Consider the following 15642-nt stretch of genomic DNA (forward strand, 5'->3'; position numbering starts at 1 on the left):
GTAATTGATAAATTGTTGTATTAAGTTTAAAAACATAGTTATCTTTGAAAAAAAAATAATAATTTTTTGGGAAGCTAATGTTTAGACTTGGGACCTTTTATATGCATCATCACACTTCATTTACTTTGTACTTATACCAAAAAAAATTTTTTCACACTGAGTACCAATCACCCTGTATATATACAATATGTATATAAATGTTTAGTTGTACTCCTCATACTTTAAGGAGAGCACATGATGGCCTCTCACTTGCTTTTAAACTGTCATGCTCTTGATACTTACCTAATAGCGAGTAATTTGTACCATAGTTCCTTTGAAATCCGGGAATTTCACAGTATTCCAACAAGAAAGTAAAGTAAAGTAATAAAGTGATCCGAGCATCAAGTCTATGGATATTTTAGCTTAACAAGTCGTGTTTTACAGTGAAAATTTAATTTAAGCTTTCTTGATAAATATTAACAATTAATTAATCATATTCCGAAGAGTAACGTTAGCAAAGCAAGTTGCTTATCAGTCACTGTAATTCAAAATTGTTATCAATTGTAATTATCAGAACAACAAAATGCAAAACAAAAAGCCTAAGCTACTCCAATTTTGTATGAGACTAACTTTTAGACTTACAGTTATTCATAGGCCTACGATTAATTTCGATCTAAAACTTTTAACTGGACAAGTAAAGTGGATATTGAAACATGGAGAAAACAATTCACGTCCAAATCCCTGGATTGTTGATCTATCGCTTGAACCCCTCGTTATCTTTCGTCCTAAGCCAAATCTTAACTAAGGATTTGTGTAACTGATACAATGTATTAGTCCCTACCGTTTTGTATATCTAAATTATTTTATTTTTGCCAAATCAAAAAGCGTTTTTCTAGAGACTTTTTTACCACATTTTGACGACCATCTTATAAAATGAAATGCGACTGTGAGTCGTTGTGAATTTTTTTAAAGGTCGGCTCTAAAACACAATTATTATCTTTAGTATTTTTGTGATATGGTCGAGTTTTTTAATGTTTGTGTGTTTATATTTTTTAACAGAAAACTCCTGTAAATGCAGTTTTTTTTAACTGGATTTCCACAGTAAGTAATATATAAAATATTAATACAATTTATTACTGACATAATTTCCAAATGCGTAATATGACTGAAAGCTTTCTCTTTATAATTAAACTAATTTAGAATTAAAACTCAAAGTTTTTGTACCACTTTTAGCGAATTTTCAATACGGGAAATAAGCTATATTGTTTTTACAATATCATTTTGATACCATATGATATAGCTGAGTGGTAGCAATAGCCGTATTGCAATACAATAAAAATAATTTAAATAGAGTATAACATTTTTTTTAGCGTAGCCCAAGATTTATATTCCAAGAAACTTTTAGATTCATAATCTACATTATACAGAAATTTAAACCCAGCCAGTTAAGTATTTTTTGCGATCATCTTTAACCAACGAAGGATACAAACACTAAACAAACACATCACAACCTAATATTATTTATACGTTCATATCTCATTACAGATTATTGTTATGTGAATCTCTCTATAAAAGGTTATGATACACAATTGTATAATAAACATTATAGGATAAATTTTTACAGTGTTAAGTAATCATGACCACGAATACTTTATTTAACAGGTTCTTTCATTTACAAATGAAGATTTCAAATTAAACATGAGACAGATGGTGTAGTGTAAAGTGTTAACAACCCTCAGTGAAACAGGATTCTTCAAACTGCTTTAATATCATTCAATGTCACTTTTACAAAATATAAATTGTTGAGTAAATGATTGGACGTATTTACGTCTAGCATAACACTCTTTTAATGCCAATGAATTGCTAACAAAGATATTTACTGAACGAACCATACCAAACGTTGAGGGGTAAGGTGAGGTAGTAACCTTAATACAGACACATTACCTCGGAACACAAGGGATCTACATAGAAATGTCCCCCCCCCCCACTACCCCCCCCCCCAAACACCAAAATACCAAATACCCCCTTTCACTACCCACTGTATCGGGTAGAGCACCGTCTACAGTATCTTGTATTTACGTCCCTTTTCTATTATCTTTCCGGTACACACAGCCTTATGAATTGAGTGTACCAATATTTATGTTTGCATTTTAAAGATGTTCGGCATTATTTTGACTGCCAATTTCAACCTGGAACCGTTATAAAAGTTCAAAAACAATCATACACATTAACATGATGAAAATAACCCTACGTTGTACTACTATAGAAAACAACAATAGTTAAGTTTTTCCTTTGAACTTTATTATATAGTGGTGAAGTCCATTGCCAGAGCGTTTTACAAAGGTTTCTAAGAATACGATGTTGTATTTAATAAAAATACATTTATTGATCCACGTTTACAGCACGTACTTTGTATCACAACTTGGCATAATACATTGAATTGGGTGAATTCAAATCATTATCAACTGTTCTAAACTATATAGCCTTATTTGGTATTAATAAGTAGAAAGGGCAATGTTGTAAAGCAGGCTGTTTGGGAATTGGACGAAGTGAGAGGGACATATATTTTATTTGAATCCATTAGAAGGAGCTAAGAAGTGACAAAGACAAACGATTTTAAGCAACAAGTGAAAGAGAAGCAAGCAACAGGCGCTGAGCTCGAGGCCGAACTGTGGTTAACAAATCATTTTCAAACCCGGTAAAACAAAAAGTTAATCACAATAAATGTGTTAGGATATTATAGCTTTTTTCGATAAAACTACTCATCCCATTCTATCTAAACCACCATAAAAACATTATATCGTATGGTGTTTAATATATTTTTTAAGCCCGTTGAAAAATATTCCTCTGTTTTATCAAATACAATTGTTTACACAGGATAAATATTTACGTGCACCACAGAAAAAAATATGTTAAACAATTTAGCCCAAGGTGCGGAGTCTTCCTACATAACACACTGTTACTTTTTAGTTCAGTATAATCTTAGTTTACAAATGTAATTTTAATTTTATTCAACTACTAAACGTTGTGAATAAAATGTATTTTTAAGAATACACCGGCGTTACATGCAAAAGAGGTACAGGCGCGTGGTGCTGGTCTTGCATAATGTAGATAATACAGGCGCTGTCACAGCAGCGGCAGCCTGGGATAACATTATGTTGGGGGAATAAATACAATTTTATGCTGAATATAAGTATCATTAACATGCTTTTGGTACATTACCTATTAGCCAAGCAACAAATTAATAACCAAAAAGTAACATGCATTATGTATCAAGTGTAATGAAAAAATAATATCAACCAAAGACATAACAACATGAGAATTCAAATTGCTTTGAAGATATACTTTTGAAACCTGACTATTAATTTAGATGGAAATTAAATGCTTATGATATTGAGCCTAGTGGACTCTCTTTTCCCCGAGTTGATTACTATCCTTTTCTTCATCTGAATCTGTTTTATGGTCCAGCTCTTTACACCCACGTAAAAGAGCATGGTTCAATTCCCAGCGTTGTTGATTTAGGGTCAAGATGCCACATTTCATTTAACCATCAGTTAATGATGAAATCAAAGGAAAGGTTGAGACTATAGTAATAAGACCCCAATATTTAGACTAGTTCCACAAATAAATCAAAATAAAACTATTAAATTGTTTAAAAACAAGTGATGGGTGATTTGAATTTTATAATACATCTTTTATCGATCAGTTTTCAATCAGTTTCGTATCCTTTGGTTGTCTTGCATAGCCGAATGGTATAGCTTGCCTACAAAGGTGGTGAGTCCAACCCCAAGCGGAGTCATAAAACTATCAACTAATAATGATATCACCTCAAGTTAACTTCAATTAGTTTAATCTCCAGGGTGTTTGGACAAACCCTGATCTTCCATCAAAAGTAAGCAAAATATAAGCATCTAATTCGTAACGGAAAACGTGTGAATTCGCAATGATGTCATTTCTATTATTTCTGTCAATATTCTTAACCTGATGGTTGTCTCGAAAGATACATATTTAAAACTATTTTAACAAGGCACTTTACGTGCCTACAACAAGAAATAAATTTAGTGATTCTGTCAACTTGATAATTTTGTATTTATGAGGCTGAATTTGTATTTTTACCTAGTAGTAGAATTTAAAATTTATTGTTGAATAGAAAATTTGTTTCACATTCAAAATGACAAAAAAAATTAAATCTCTTAGGCAAATAAAAAATGTTAAGAATAAATCCTACCATAAAACCTCCAAATAAGTCAGCTGGCAAAAATGCAAACAAAAATAAAAGCAAGCAAACAAGGAAGATCGTAATTATAACAGTTACGAATAATGACAGAACAAATTCAAAAAAATCATAACAATATTTAAGTGAGCAGTCGCCATAACCTTGCTCAGGTGTAGGATTAGTTACCAAAGTTGAGGTAACATAATGCAGGTGTTACTCAGAGGTGAATGCATAACGTTGATCCCATTTCTGCCCATAATCGTAAACAATAACTCCGTCTTGTGTTCTCTCAGCATTTAGTATCATTGCTTTAAACCACAGTATAATAAATGTAACCCAAGCTGTTTGCCTTGCACAGTTTAAAACAAGCAAAAGTCGACTTCTCATCCCATTGTATTTGAAGCTTATCTTTCGTGTCTAGGTTCATGTTGGTATCTAAACAACGAAATCTTGTTTCTATTATTTTTGGGTTAATTTCATGATTTGTGCTTTACTGCTTGGCTGTATAACTAGAGGACGAGTTATTTTTGTTATAATTATACCGGGTGTTTCATTAAATAAGGTTTTAAATAACGGAAATAGCAAAAAAAAGTAAACAAAACACGCCAAATGTTGGTTGATTACAAATAAACGTTGGATATATTACAAGTATTACAAATGTTTATTGGCAAAACCACTTATCCCATTTTTAACTGAACCATTTATAAAACACCATTTATAGTATAGTTAAAATACATTTTGTTATGCAAGAAGAACCATTTCAATAGAAGCCTTATAAACTAGCCACAGTTATGAATTGGTGCATTGGCTAGATAAAATTAATATGAAGTTTAGTTTTTTTTTTTATTTCAGTACTTAGAAAATAGTAGTCTTTTTACATCGTTATTCGTTTGCAGGTGTATTGGTATTTTAGCGTGAGTAATTGAACAAAGCCATCACCTTAAACAACTTTAAGGCTTTTCAACTTTCCTTACACGAAATTAAGGCATATTTTGCAGAAAATATGTATGAAAAATGTAAACCCTGATGCAATCAGCAGAGACAAATGGTGTACAGGGTGACCTGGGGTGTGTTGATTATCTTGAAAAATGAACTCGACTCACGGACAAGCTTTAACTCAACTGCTAAACGTATTGTAGGTTTTCACAATGCTATTTAATGAATAGCTTTATATCACTAGTGTCCCTGTTGCTCGAATTCGAGCAATTTATAAGTATTACAGGCATTATTTCAAAACGAATAACAGTCATAATTTCTGATGACTTTAAAAGATTCGACTCAAAGATTTTGGAAATACTCAATATGTACATAACAGATCGATAATCAACATTTCGTGTAAATAACTTATCATGTTTCAAAAGCTGATCTGGTTTTTTAGTGTTTTCTACAAATAGCCTTACTCATAGCCGCATTAAGTTGTCCATAATAACGATTATAAAAAAAAATAGAATCATGCACTTTTATAAATTTATTAAACTCCATTGTGAGAAATCTTCATATCATTACGAGTGGATAAAAACTTAGATCGGTACTTACAAGGAATTATACAATCTGACATTAGTAAAAGTTGCATCATAAGTGCAGTACTAGTTCTTACCATGTGGTCTATGGTCACAGTTACTGATATGTAGAGATATTAGCTTTAGTCTAGTTGAGTAGTGTAGTGATTAAATAGAACACTCGTAAATATTAAAATAGCCTAAACACGATTTAGTGTAAGGACATTTAAATTTAATTAATAAGTAGGGAATACAAATTATCGTGGAAATGACTCATCTCATTTAATGGTGGCAGCGGCAAGGCAGTGTGAGGTGCTTCTTTAAGTTATGATTAGGACGATAATTACCAGCATAATCTTCTCATGAAATATTTAGCTGCAATTAGCTGTAATGCTACAAACTGAATAACACGTTCTTTGAACTGAACACATCATTCGCTACGTGAAACATAAACGTATTTATGGATTGAAACAAACTATATTTTAACTGTATTTGCAAATTTATCCCTCTTTAAGCTAGCGTTATAAAATTTATCTTAGTAATATTAGTATTGGTATTTTGAAATAGTAAGAAAATATTCCATGATGGGTTAGCCTCTGGATCGTAAATTGCAATATAAAAATGGTTTATTTTACCTCTTTGCGTCGAACGATCAGTGTGTAGTTAGTACAACTACAGCTGTTTCATACCACTAGGGTACAACAACCTGATGATGTTCCCTAGTGGTATGAAACCGCTGTAGTTGTACTAACTACACACGGATCGTTCGACGCAAAGAGGTAAAATAAACCATTTTTATATTAGAAAATATTCCATTAAACATATCTACCTATATTTTGACTCAAAATATATTGAATTCAAAAGTTGTATTTATGGTTAATTACTATTCTATTTCTTTAATATCTTTAATTTTACTTCCCTATAAAACATTTGAAAATATCAAGAATGAATTTGGAATTTTTTTGCAGATACAATTTCATACACGACAGTTGTTTTTTAGTTATTTTTTTATATCCTGTCATTTTTTGGATTGGTTGGAATATAATGAGACTCAAAGGTGTTTTTGCATATGTGTTGATTTTATATCCATCTGTTACAATGAATAAAAAATCAATCTCTTAATGCAACATCAGGGTGTGTTCATAATTAAAAAACGATGAAAATTTGTTAAAAACCCTTTTATAAAGATTCATACATGCATAAATATGAGGGAAAAAATAAACTTAATTAATTCTGAATACAATAAATCTCTAAATCGGTCAATAATATGTAATACAGAGTACATTTACATTTATATTAGAATATCATATTTTCTTTATGTAGGTTAATCCTTTATTGAACAAACTAATATCTGTATTATGTCTTTACGATATATATTTTTTACGTGAAATCATTCCCTAAAATGTATCACTTTAAAAATAAATCTAATGAAATAGTTGTTTATGCAACGATTGCGTAAAGATAGTGTTAACGACACGAGTACAAAATTTAAGGTACGAGCCTTGGCGAGTGCCTTAAAAACTTCTACGAGTGTCGTTAACACTATTTACGCGAGTTGCGTACACTACTTTACCTACGACATTGTTTTAATTACTAAAGATCACTATTCATAATTTCTAAAAGAGGTTATGTTTTCGTTTATAACCTCTCATTGCCACTGACAGTGATGCAACGAAACACACTAATTGCACCAATCAACAATTAAATTGACCTGAACAGCTGATTAGTTGAATTTTGAATCATTACAATTTTACTTCTCCTCTCTCAATCCTTGAACCTCATTGGTCAGTTACCCGTGTTGTTATGAGTAAAACTATGCTGTTATGAAAGTAAACAATGCTGTTATGAGATACTTTTTAATTCTAAGAACTGTACTGAAACGGCTACTTTAAAAAACGGTCGTAGGTAAAATACATTAATATTTTTTTGAAGAACTTTTTAGCGTTTAGAAATTACTGTTAGATGCTCTCACTTCCAAAACACATTTGTAAAAAAAATCGTTTTTACCTTTATATTTATTTTTTATCAATATTAGTTTTCTTATTCTTGTTTTATAAAATATAGGAATGTTGAGGAGGTAATTGTACGAACTACTATTCTGTCAAAGACGTCAGAACAAAACCAACATTATAGACAGGTTCATCAGAAGCTGTCAGGCTCGCTTTGTTGTTACTGGCCTCGATATTCATACAGATTTGTTTGGCATGACATCCGAACAGAATTTTCAAAAGTAATGTTCATATCAATCCCTATCTGCCAAACGCTTTTATTCAATAATAGAACATTGAAGAGTGTAGTTTTTACGCCCTGTCTATGTGTACCGTTTAAATTCAAAGTTTTAAAAGCAGTCACTAAATGACTTATTTACCACATTTTTAAAACGTTCTACTAAATTATACTTTTACCGTATTATATTTACTTTACTTACATTTCACATAAAAGAACAAAGTTTCCATCTCTCCAATTTCCAATTTTAAAACTGTGCTTTTATTGGTCAAAATTAAAGCATTATGTATCATTCTTACTTTTTTCCTAACCTAAACCCATCACATGATTCGAGATAGTCCTTTGTTAAAAGTCAGCAAAAGGTGAAGCAAAACTTCACTTATGAGGTTTGACTTATCCTTAACCATCAATATAGCTGTTTTACATGTTTTACGTAATTGAAAAATGGTTTTGTCCCAAATATATGTAACTTTATTCGTCAATAAAGTAACCAAGTAAAAGAATGTCGAAGAAGGATCTATTTTTTGGTGATACCATTCTCCAAGGTGATACATTGAAGGAGTAAACAAATAATGATGACTACGGTAAAGATTAAAAAGTTAGATAACTCCAAATAACAAAAGGTGGGAGAGGGAGAAAACAGACTATTCTAAACAAAGGTGGCGTTATCGCATACTTAGAATCGATTACATCCTGAACCAATTATACACCCCCCCTCTCACCCCTCATATACCTTACACTACCTGTGTTACCTTCCTTTTATCTTCTACCTTACATACGTAAATACTATAACTAGCTGTACCCGCTGGCTTTGCCCCGTTTTACTTCATAAGTGAGCTCGTTCGCATGGCTTAATCACGTCCTGGTTGAAGTTCGTTCACTACGCTCACTCACCTTTAGGTTTTAAACCTTGTTCGCTGCGCTCACTTGCCTTCAAGTTAGCTCGTTCGCTACGCTAACTCGCCTCCAGGTTGAAGTTCGTTCGCTACGCTCACTCACCTTTAGGTAGGAGCTCGTTCGCTGCGCTCACTTGCCTTGAAGTTAGCTCGTACGCTACGCTAACTCGCCTCCAGGTTGAAGTTCGTTCGCTACGCTCACTCACCTTTTGGTTGCAAATTAGCTGTTGTCATAAATTTAAAAAAATAATAGTGATGCACCCTGTTGGTAATCCTTGTAACTTTAATGCTATTGCACATCATAGAACAGAACCAACTTGTTTAGTTGAAACAGCTGTTAAGATTCATTAATTCCATTTTAATATGAGTACTCATAAGGTTAACATAGGAAACTCCAGAGCCACTGGGGCGGAGCCCGAGAGTCCGATCAGAATAAAAACAACTTAGTTTTCCTATTTAATACCTAAAGAATCAGTGTACCAAATTTCAGCCTCCTAGGTAAATAGGAAGTGGGAGAATTAGTGATGAGTGAGTGAGTGAATCAGTCAGTCAGTCGGTCAGTCAGTGAGGGCTTTGCCTTTTATATATGTAGATTGAAGCTCTATTACTATCAATACTTTTAAGTATAGTGTACCTTGTTCTAAAATTGCCATTTTTTTAAATTATCAGTTAGTTTAAGATGTCGTTAGTTCAGAGGGACACTGATATCAAATTCAGCTTTAAAAGGTATTTTGTATAATACTATTATATATATATATATATATATTTGATATTAAACTTTTTAAAACCCTTAAAACCTCAAAAACAAATAAAATTCTATCTCTACATATATGAAAAATATAAACAACAGTGAGCAACATGCATGTGAAATAATAATCAAATACCAAAACCAAAACATCATGTTCTTTTTAATGGCATGTTAAGCAACAAATTAGTCTTAAGAAGATAGTAATTTTTATTATTTTACAGTGTTCTATGAAGCGAAATTACAAACACTTGCCTATTAGTTAATAGTACCGGGGGACCGAGCCACGGCTTGGTATGTTTATTTCGATTGTAAAAGCAATAAAGGAAACTCTCGTTTTCTTTATAACTACTTTCGGCTTTTATTTTTAAAGTGCCAGTAGAATTTCAATTTACTATGATGGAAATTTTAATTTGGCAATCCAACACATTAATTTATATTGAAAGATTTTTTGATGGCCTACACATTTCTTACGTTATAAATAAATAAAAAAAATGTTAAAAATTAAAGAAGTATTTTTTTTTAGTATCAGTTCTTAGAGAAGCAGGTTAATACAGTAGCAATCAGCTGCAATAGCATCAATACAGCATAGTGCAGCGTATTTAAGGGGTGTGATTTATTTGTACTAAATTAAATATTTCTTTAAGTATAAGTAAAACTTCAGCATGAGCATACTCTGTCAAATACTATCATATGATGGATTAGCTGAAGACAGATAAGTCCGATTCAAGGGTGTATTGTTTTCTATAAAGATTATTGTAATACAATTAACATCAATACTGATTCAACTGAATACATATGTTCAAATTATGTAAACAATAAAAAAGGGAATAAACATTGTAAAAATCTTCCCTTAAATAAAATTGATATTGAGTTGACGCCAGTGCAATCAAACATCACCAATACAATACACTTTTTCCCAATGTCGAGTAATCTTTAGTGTAATCTTTGCTCAATGTTTTTCCCTTTGTACTGTATTTTTTAATTTGCTAGTATACTGTGGATGGCTTGTTGTAAACACGTGTTACAAGTATTTTTTTTAATTCTTCCTTGTTATTTCGTTCAACGTGTGTTCAACCAACACAACTAATTAGCAACCCATAAGGCCAATGTTAAATTTCTAGATTTTCAAAAAAATTTACGAAAATACGAATTTTCCTAAGGTAGTTGCTGTCACCATGCTGTCACCAATCACATTTTGGGCTATATGTCCCTAATTCCAGAACTTAGTAAAAATCCTTCCGCTGGATTTCAAGATATATGTTACAGACAGACAGACAAACAGAATTAGCACATATTATGGTATAGGATATGATATTACAATCTTATACTTGGTAATTTGACCTGAAGCCTAAGGAGGGTACTTGATTTTATCATGTAAAAATTAACTTCCTTTATAAAATTACGGGATGCAAACGAAGTCCTTCAAATAAAAGGTCCCAGTGTGCCCAGTATCATTTATAAAAAGTAGGTACATAGTCGTATTTTATTGTTTCCTACGATTGGTAGTAATTTTTTTAATTATATTGCTAATTGCAACGCCTTCTAATTTATCTAATTCATACAATCAAACTATACTAACAAGCAGCATTTAAATACCTAAACGTTAGAAATAAAAAGGTGTTTCTTACACTAATTAAAACCTCTGCAAAGGGATCAGACTGGGTCTTATTTCATTTAATGAGACATTAAAGTAGGAGCTTAGAGAAACCCCCTCCCCACCGCAACCTACTGAGTTCAGACCTCTCTTTATTATGAGGTTTTGATATTGAGAGTGTTATAATGACCTTGTGAAAAAATATAATGTTCATTCCGATTTATCAGAATATTATTACTTGTAGAGTTTTATTTTGAGGCTAAACATATTTAAGTATTCCAAATTATCAAACCAAACAGGTACTTGCTCTTGTCTTTATATGTTCAACGAAGTAAAATCTGATTTTGTTTTCAGTCAAAACCATACAAGAGTTAGAGTGTATTTTAGATTTTAAATGTGATTAATTTAAGGTAAGTAAATTATAATGATAAAAGATGAACCATTAAGTGATAAGAAATATATTATGAACGGGAAAAATGTCTCTACATTAATTGATATTTTTGAAAAGTTTGCTATTAGATTTATAAGAGCTTTCTATTGAGAACATCATAATATTTACTTCTTAAAAGTAAGCAAAATATATATTAAGATTTATACTGTTATATAATAAGGGCATTTTACATTGTGCTACTATAACGCATTCCATAACATACAATATTAGACTATTGGATCACATTATATGAAGTAAATAGTATTTCAGGCAGTGAAGCAGGCAATTTACAGTAGAGTCATCAAAAAATTAACTGAAACAAGTAGGTGTCATCTGGTTACTGTGGAAATCTTGTATATTAAAATAATTATTTGGCTTTTCTTTTGCGAGTTCGTTTGGCTCTGCTGTCTCACCGATTTTCATGACTGAGGTCTCAAATTTAAGGTTATGCACGCACAGATTTGCCATCAAGCATCGGCATATATTTATTTATAATCCTACTCGGCTTATACGTAAACGGAATAAATTATGTTCTAAGAACCTTTAGTGAAAACCGGCTTTCGTTTAAGCTATTAGTTATCCAAATCGGACAAGTTTCAAGCAAACGCAAGGTGAACAACCAACATAAAACCTATTTTAATAAGGTTTTTTCTGTGATTAAAAATCTAAAGCTCCTGTCATGTTCAAATTTTAAATGTTTTAGACTCAAAATATACGTAAATTATAGGCTTTAATTTGAGCAATTGATCATTTGAATCAGTTAAGGTCAAAATTAATCAAAAATAATAAATTTGATTATTTCTCGGATATTATATTTATTTTAACGCTGCGGAGCAGCATGGGTCCTCTAGTGTCTTCTTAAATCGAAATCCCCTTTCAGACTTTCAAAACTCGGTGAGACCCATATTTCGATTTTAAAACTGGAATATGAATCTAGTAATACTTGTATATCATTGTCTGAGCAAAATTTCACCTTGTTTTCTTGTGGTTTCTTTGAGGAAGGTCAGACAGACGATACACAACAGACCTAAGTAGCAAAGTAAGTAACTGTTTGATGTAAATCTCACTGCTTACTAGGGATTTACTTTTTTATATAAATGATCTGCCATTTATACCAAAAAGTCCTCAATAATGATGGAGACGATCAAATATTTTAACTCAAAATTAAAACGTCATATTTAACCTTCTCTTTTATAGGAAAAGAGAGAGGGGGAACTCTTACAGCCAATCAGAGCCGGGTCGAGGGTATAGGGTGATGTGATGTTAAAGCGTAGGTTTAAACTTACTTGTCAAGTCATAAAGTTTGTTACCACCGTAAACACGAAAGTTTTTACATTTCACAGGACGAGGTGATCCTTGCTTCAATCTTAGTCAGTTTAACACCTCATGATTCACGATTTATCTCTAACGGTTACAAAACTTTTATGATAAGTTTAATGTTTAAAAACGTATTTTTTATTACAACATGAGGAAATATTCTACGATTACCGTTCGACCGTTCAACGCCAACGTTTGCAGTTGACAAAGGTCCAAAAATTAAGAATATCCTTAGTTGAATGGTTGATCAGCTACTTAAAGAATAACTAACATTAACCTTTTCATACTTATTATGGTCGTTATTTTGATACTTGCATAAACTTCCCAATGCACCTGATGGAAAGACCATTCGACTAACAATTGTAATTTGTTTCTCTTCTTATTGATTGGTCGTACGGTATTATGATATTTAACTTAATGTACAGAAAGGCACTTAATAAAAAATTTTAATAACCGCAATATTGTTGCAGTATGCAATACACATCGTGTGTATAACGAGGTAATTTCATACAACGCAAAGATTTCAATTTTCAAACTTTCAACACCGGAACGAAAATGTATGGAAACCAATTTAGCGGAAGCTGAAAGAAATTCTTGTTTAGGTAGACGGAATGTCTGTGTAGGTAGGCACACTAAATAAATGGACAATTTTTATTTTTGTCAGTCCATCTAAAAAATTTGATAAGAAACGAAGTGTTTAGATCACTTCTGTAGAATGATCTGAATGTGTAGTCTTTTCCCAGTCCTTTGTCATGTCCTTTGTCTGACTATAGGTCTAAAACTATGAGAATGTTAGAGACTTTTAAATATTAACATCTGAATTTAAAAGTACTATGACATAACACATAAGGTATGTAATATAGAGTAATGCTACAAAGATATTACCAAATTTAACAAAGATCCTTATTAGAAGTGTTTTTTTCCCGCTGATGTCATAATTTCTCGTTATGAATACAAAAAGATGTAATTCCAATTTTCTAATGATTACCTGTGGTACAATAGTCAACATTATGATCATGTTAGCATAGAATAAAGGAGTTATCAGAATTATTTTTCTTCAACGCTAAACCTTTACCACTATAAATTCTATAAATCATTTTAACAACTGGAGATAAGGGCTTACGACAGATTGAGAGATCCTATTTTATACATTTTATCTGAATACCCACCCTTCTACCAGGAATCTTAGCATTCGCGCTTTGCGACAAAGATATCTCTACCTGTAACCGACACCTCTCCAGTTTCCAGTTTCCACTTTGCCACTGGATCTCGCTGTTTCTTTGACACCCGTGACAAATGCAGATGCTGCGGGGGTAGCGTGGGCGGGGGAGGGGGTAGTACACGCGCAGACTCCGCGGCCCCAAGCCTCGTCAGTCCAGTCGCTTCCAGGATCCCGTGAAGATGGCCCGCGCGTCCCTCCAACTGCGCCTCATGGTGGCTTGTGTCCTGGCAGTGGCCTGTGTCGCCTGGCCGCAGACTGTCATGGCGATTGACCTGAGTCGTCTGTATGGCCACATGAGCGCCAAGAGAAACAGTAAGTCCAGAGGCACCTGTGTGCTACCTGTGGCGTCCATCATCGACCACACTTCCCCCCCTCACACCCCTCGCATTGCACAACCCTGCCCTACCTGTAACTGCACTTGGTTTCTTTGTTCTCAAAATGTGCTTTTTTCTTTTGAACTCAACTTTTTGTTTAGGGTTAAACGATGGTGACTTGAAAAATAACTCAAAGATGATAAATAGTATAACAATGAAGCTTTTTTTGTTGTAGAGAAAAACTCAAAAGTATGAACATATTTAAAGCAAAAACTAATTACAGCAGCTTTTAATGTAATCGGAATGAAAAAAAAAACTATATAAAAGTTTTCCAAGTGTGTAAAAGGTGTATTATATTTCCCAAATATAGCTTTAAATTATATATTCATCTGCAACTCCATTAATGACTTCTTTGTTCTTAAAATTGAGGATTGTACTTTGGAAAACCTTGTTTTTACGTAATACATTTTGTCTGTTCAGAGTAAATAAAAATTAAAAAAAAATCTTAAAGCAACTAAAATACAAGCTTTTATACCCGTTCTTCGCAAAAGGAAGAGCATGCAAAAGATTATAGTGCGGTTTTTATTTTTTTTATGTTGTTACTTATTAATTATTTATTTTACTAGCAAAACTTTCTTTTCCAATAAGCGAAATAATGCCACCTTCAGAGTATTTAGGCAATTCGTTCATACCAATACTTTTCGACAAATCTACGCATTCTCAACTTTATTTTGTGTGTCTTATGTCGATATTTGTATTTAGTTTATAGCCTTAAACAATTAGTACAAATTTGACCGTATCACTTTTCTAATATAATTGATTAGTTCTAAGACGATTAAGCTTATAGCAATGTAGATTTTATTGGAAAATACTTTACATAGCTATCAGTGATCAGATGATTATGTTTCTTTTTTTGTATTAAAAGTACAAAGAAACATTATGTAACCAGACAAAAAGTCAAGGCATATAATTATTATAATAATTAAATTTTGCTTCAAAACTCTAATACGGATATTAAGATCAAAACTGATTAATTTAGTTTATTGATGTAGGGAATGGATTGCTAAGCCTAATAAACCAATACTCCTAATAGGTTTGTAATAGTCACAAATTGTATTAAAACATTATTTAAAAAGATTTAAGTAATTTCAAGATATTCAGCATTATGTGGAATGCGCATGTTTGGGCCGTCTGTTCGATG

The 15642-nt window shown here is 32.1% G+C and overlaps 1 protein-coding gene across 1 annotated transcript in view; it reads left to right on the forward strand.

Annotated features, from left to right (window-relative positions):
• The first annotated feature begins 14222 nt into the window (after positions 1–14222).
• Positions 14223–15642, forward strand: part of LOC128992667 (IDLSRF-like peptide) — a 123959-nt gene continuing 122539 nt past the window's right edge. The window contains exon 1 of the mRNA XM_054416365.1: positions 14223–14439. Coding sequence (XP_054272340.1) covers positions 14307–14439 — 133 coding nt within the window. The 5' untranslated portion in view covers positions 14223–14306. The remainder of the gene's footprint in view (positions 14440–15642) is intronic.

This window comes from Macrosteles quadrilineatus, unplaced genomic scaffold (genome assembly GCF_028750875.1).
Source record: "Macrosteles quadrilineatus isolate MER2022 unplaced genomic scaffold, UCM_ALF_1.0 Scaffold_4__1_contigs__length_99947679, whole genome shotgun sequence".
Taxonomy (NCBI): Eukaryota; Metazoa; Arthropoda; class Insecta; order Hemiptera; family Cicadellidae; genus Macrosteles; species Macrosteles quadrilineatus.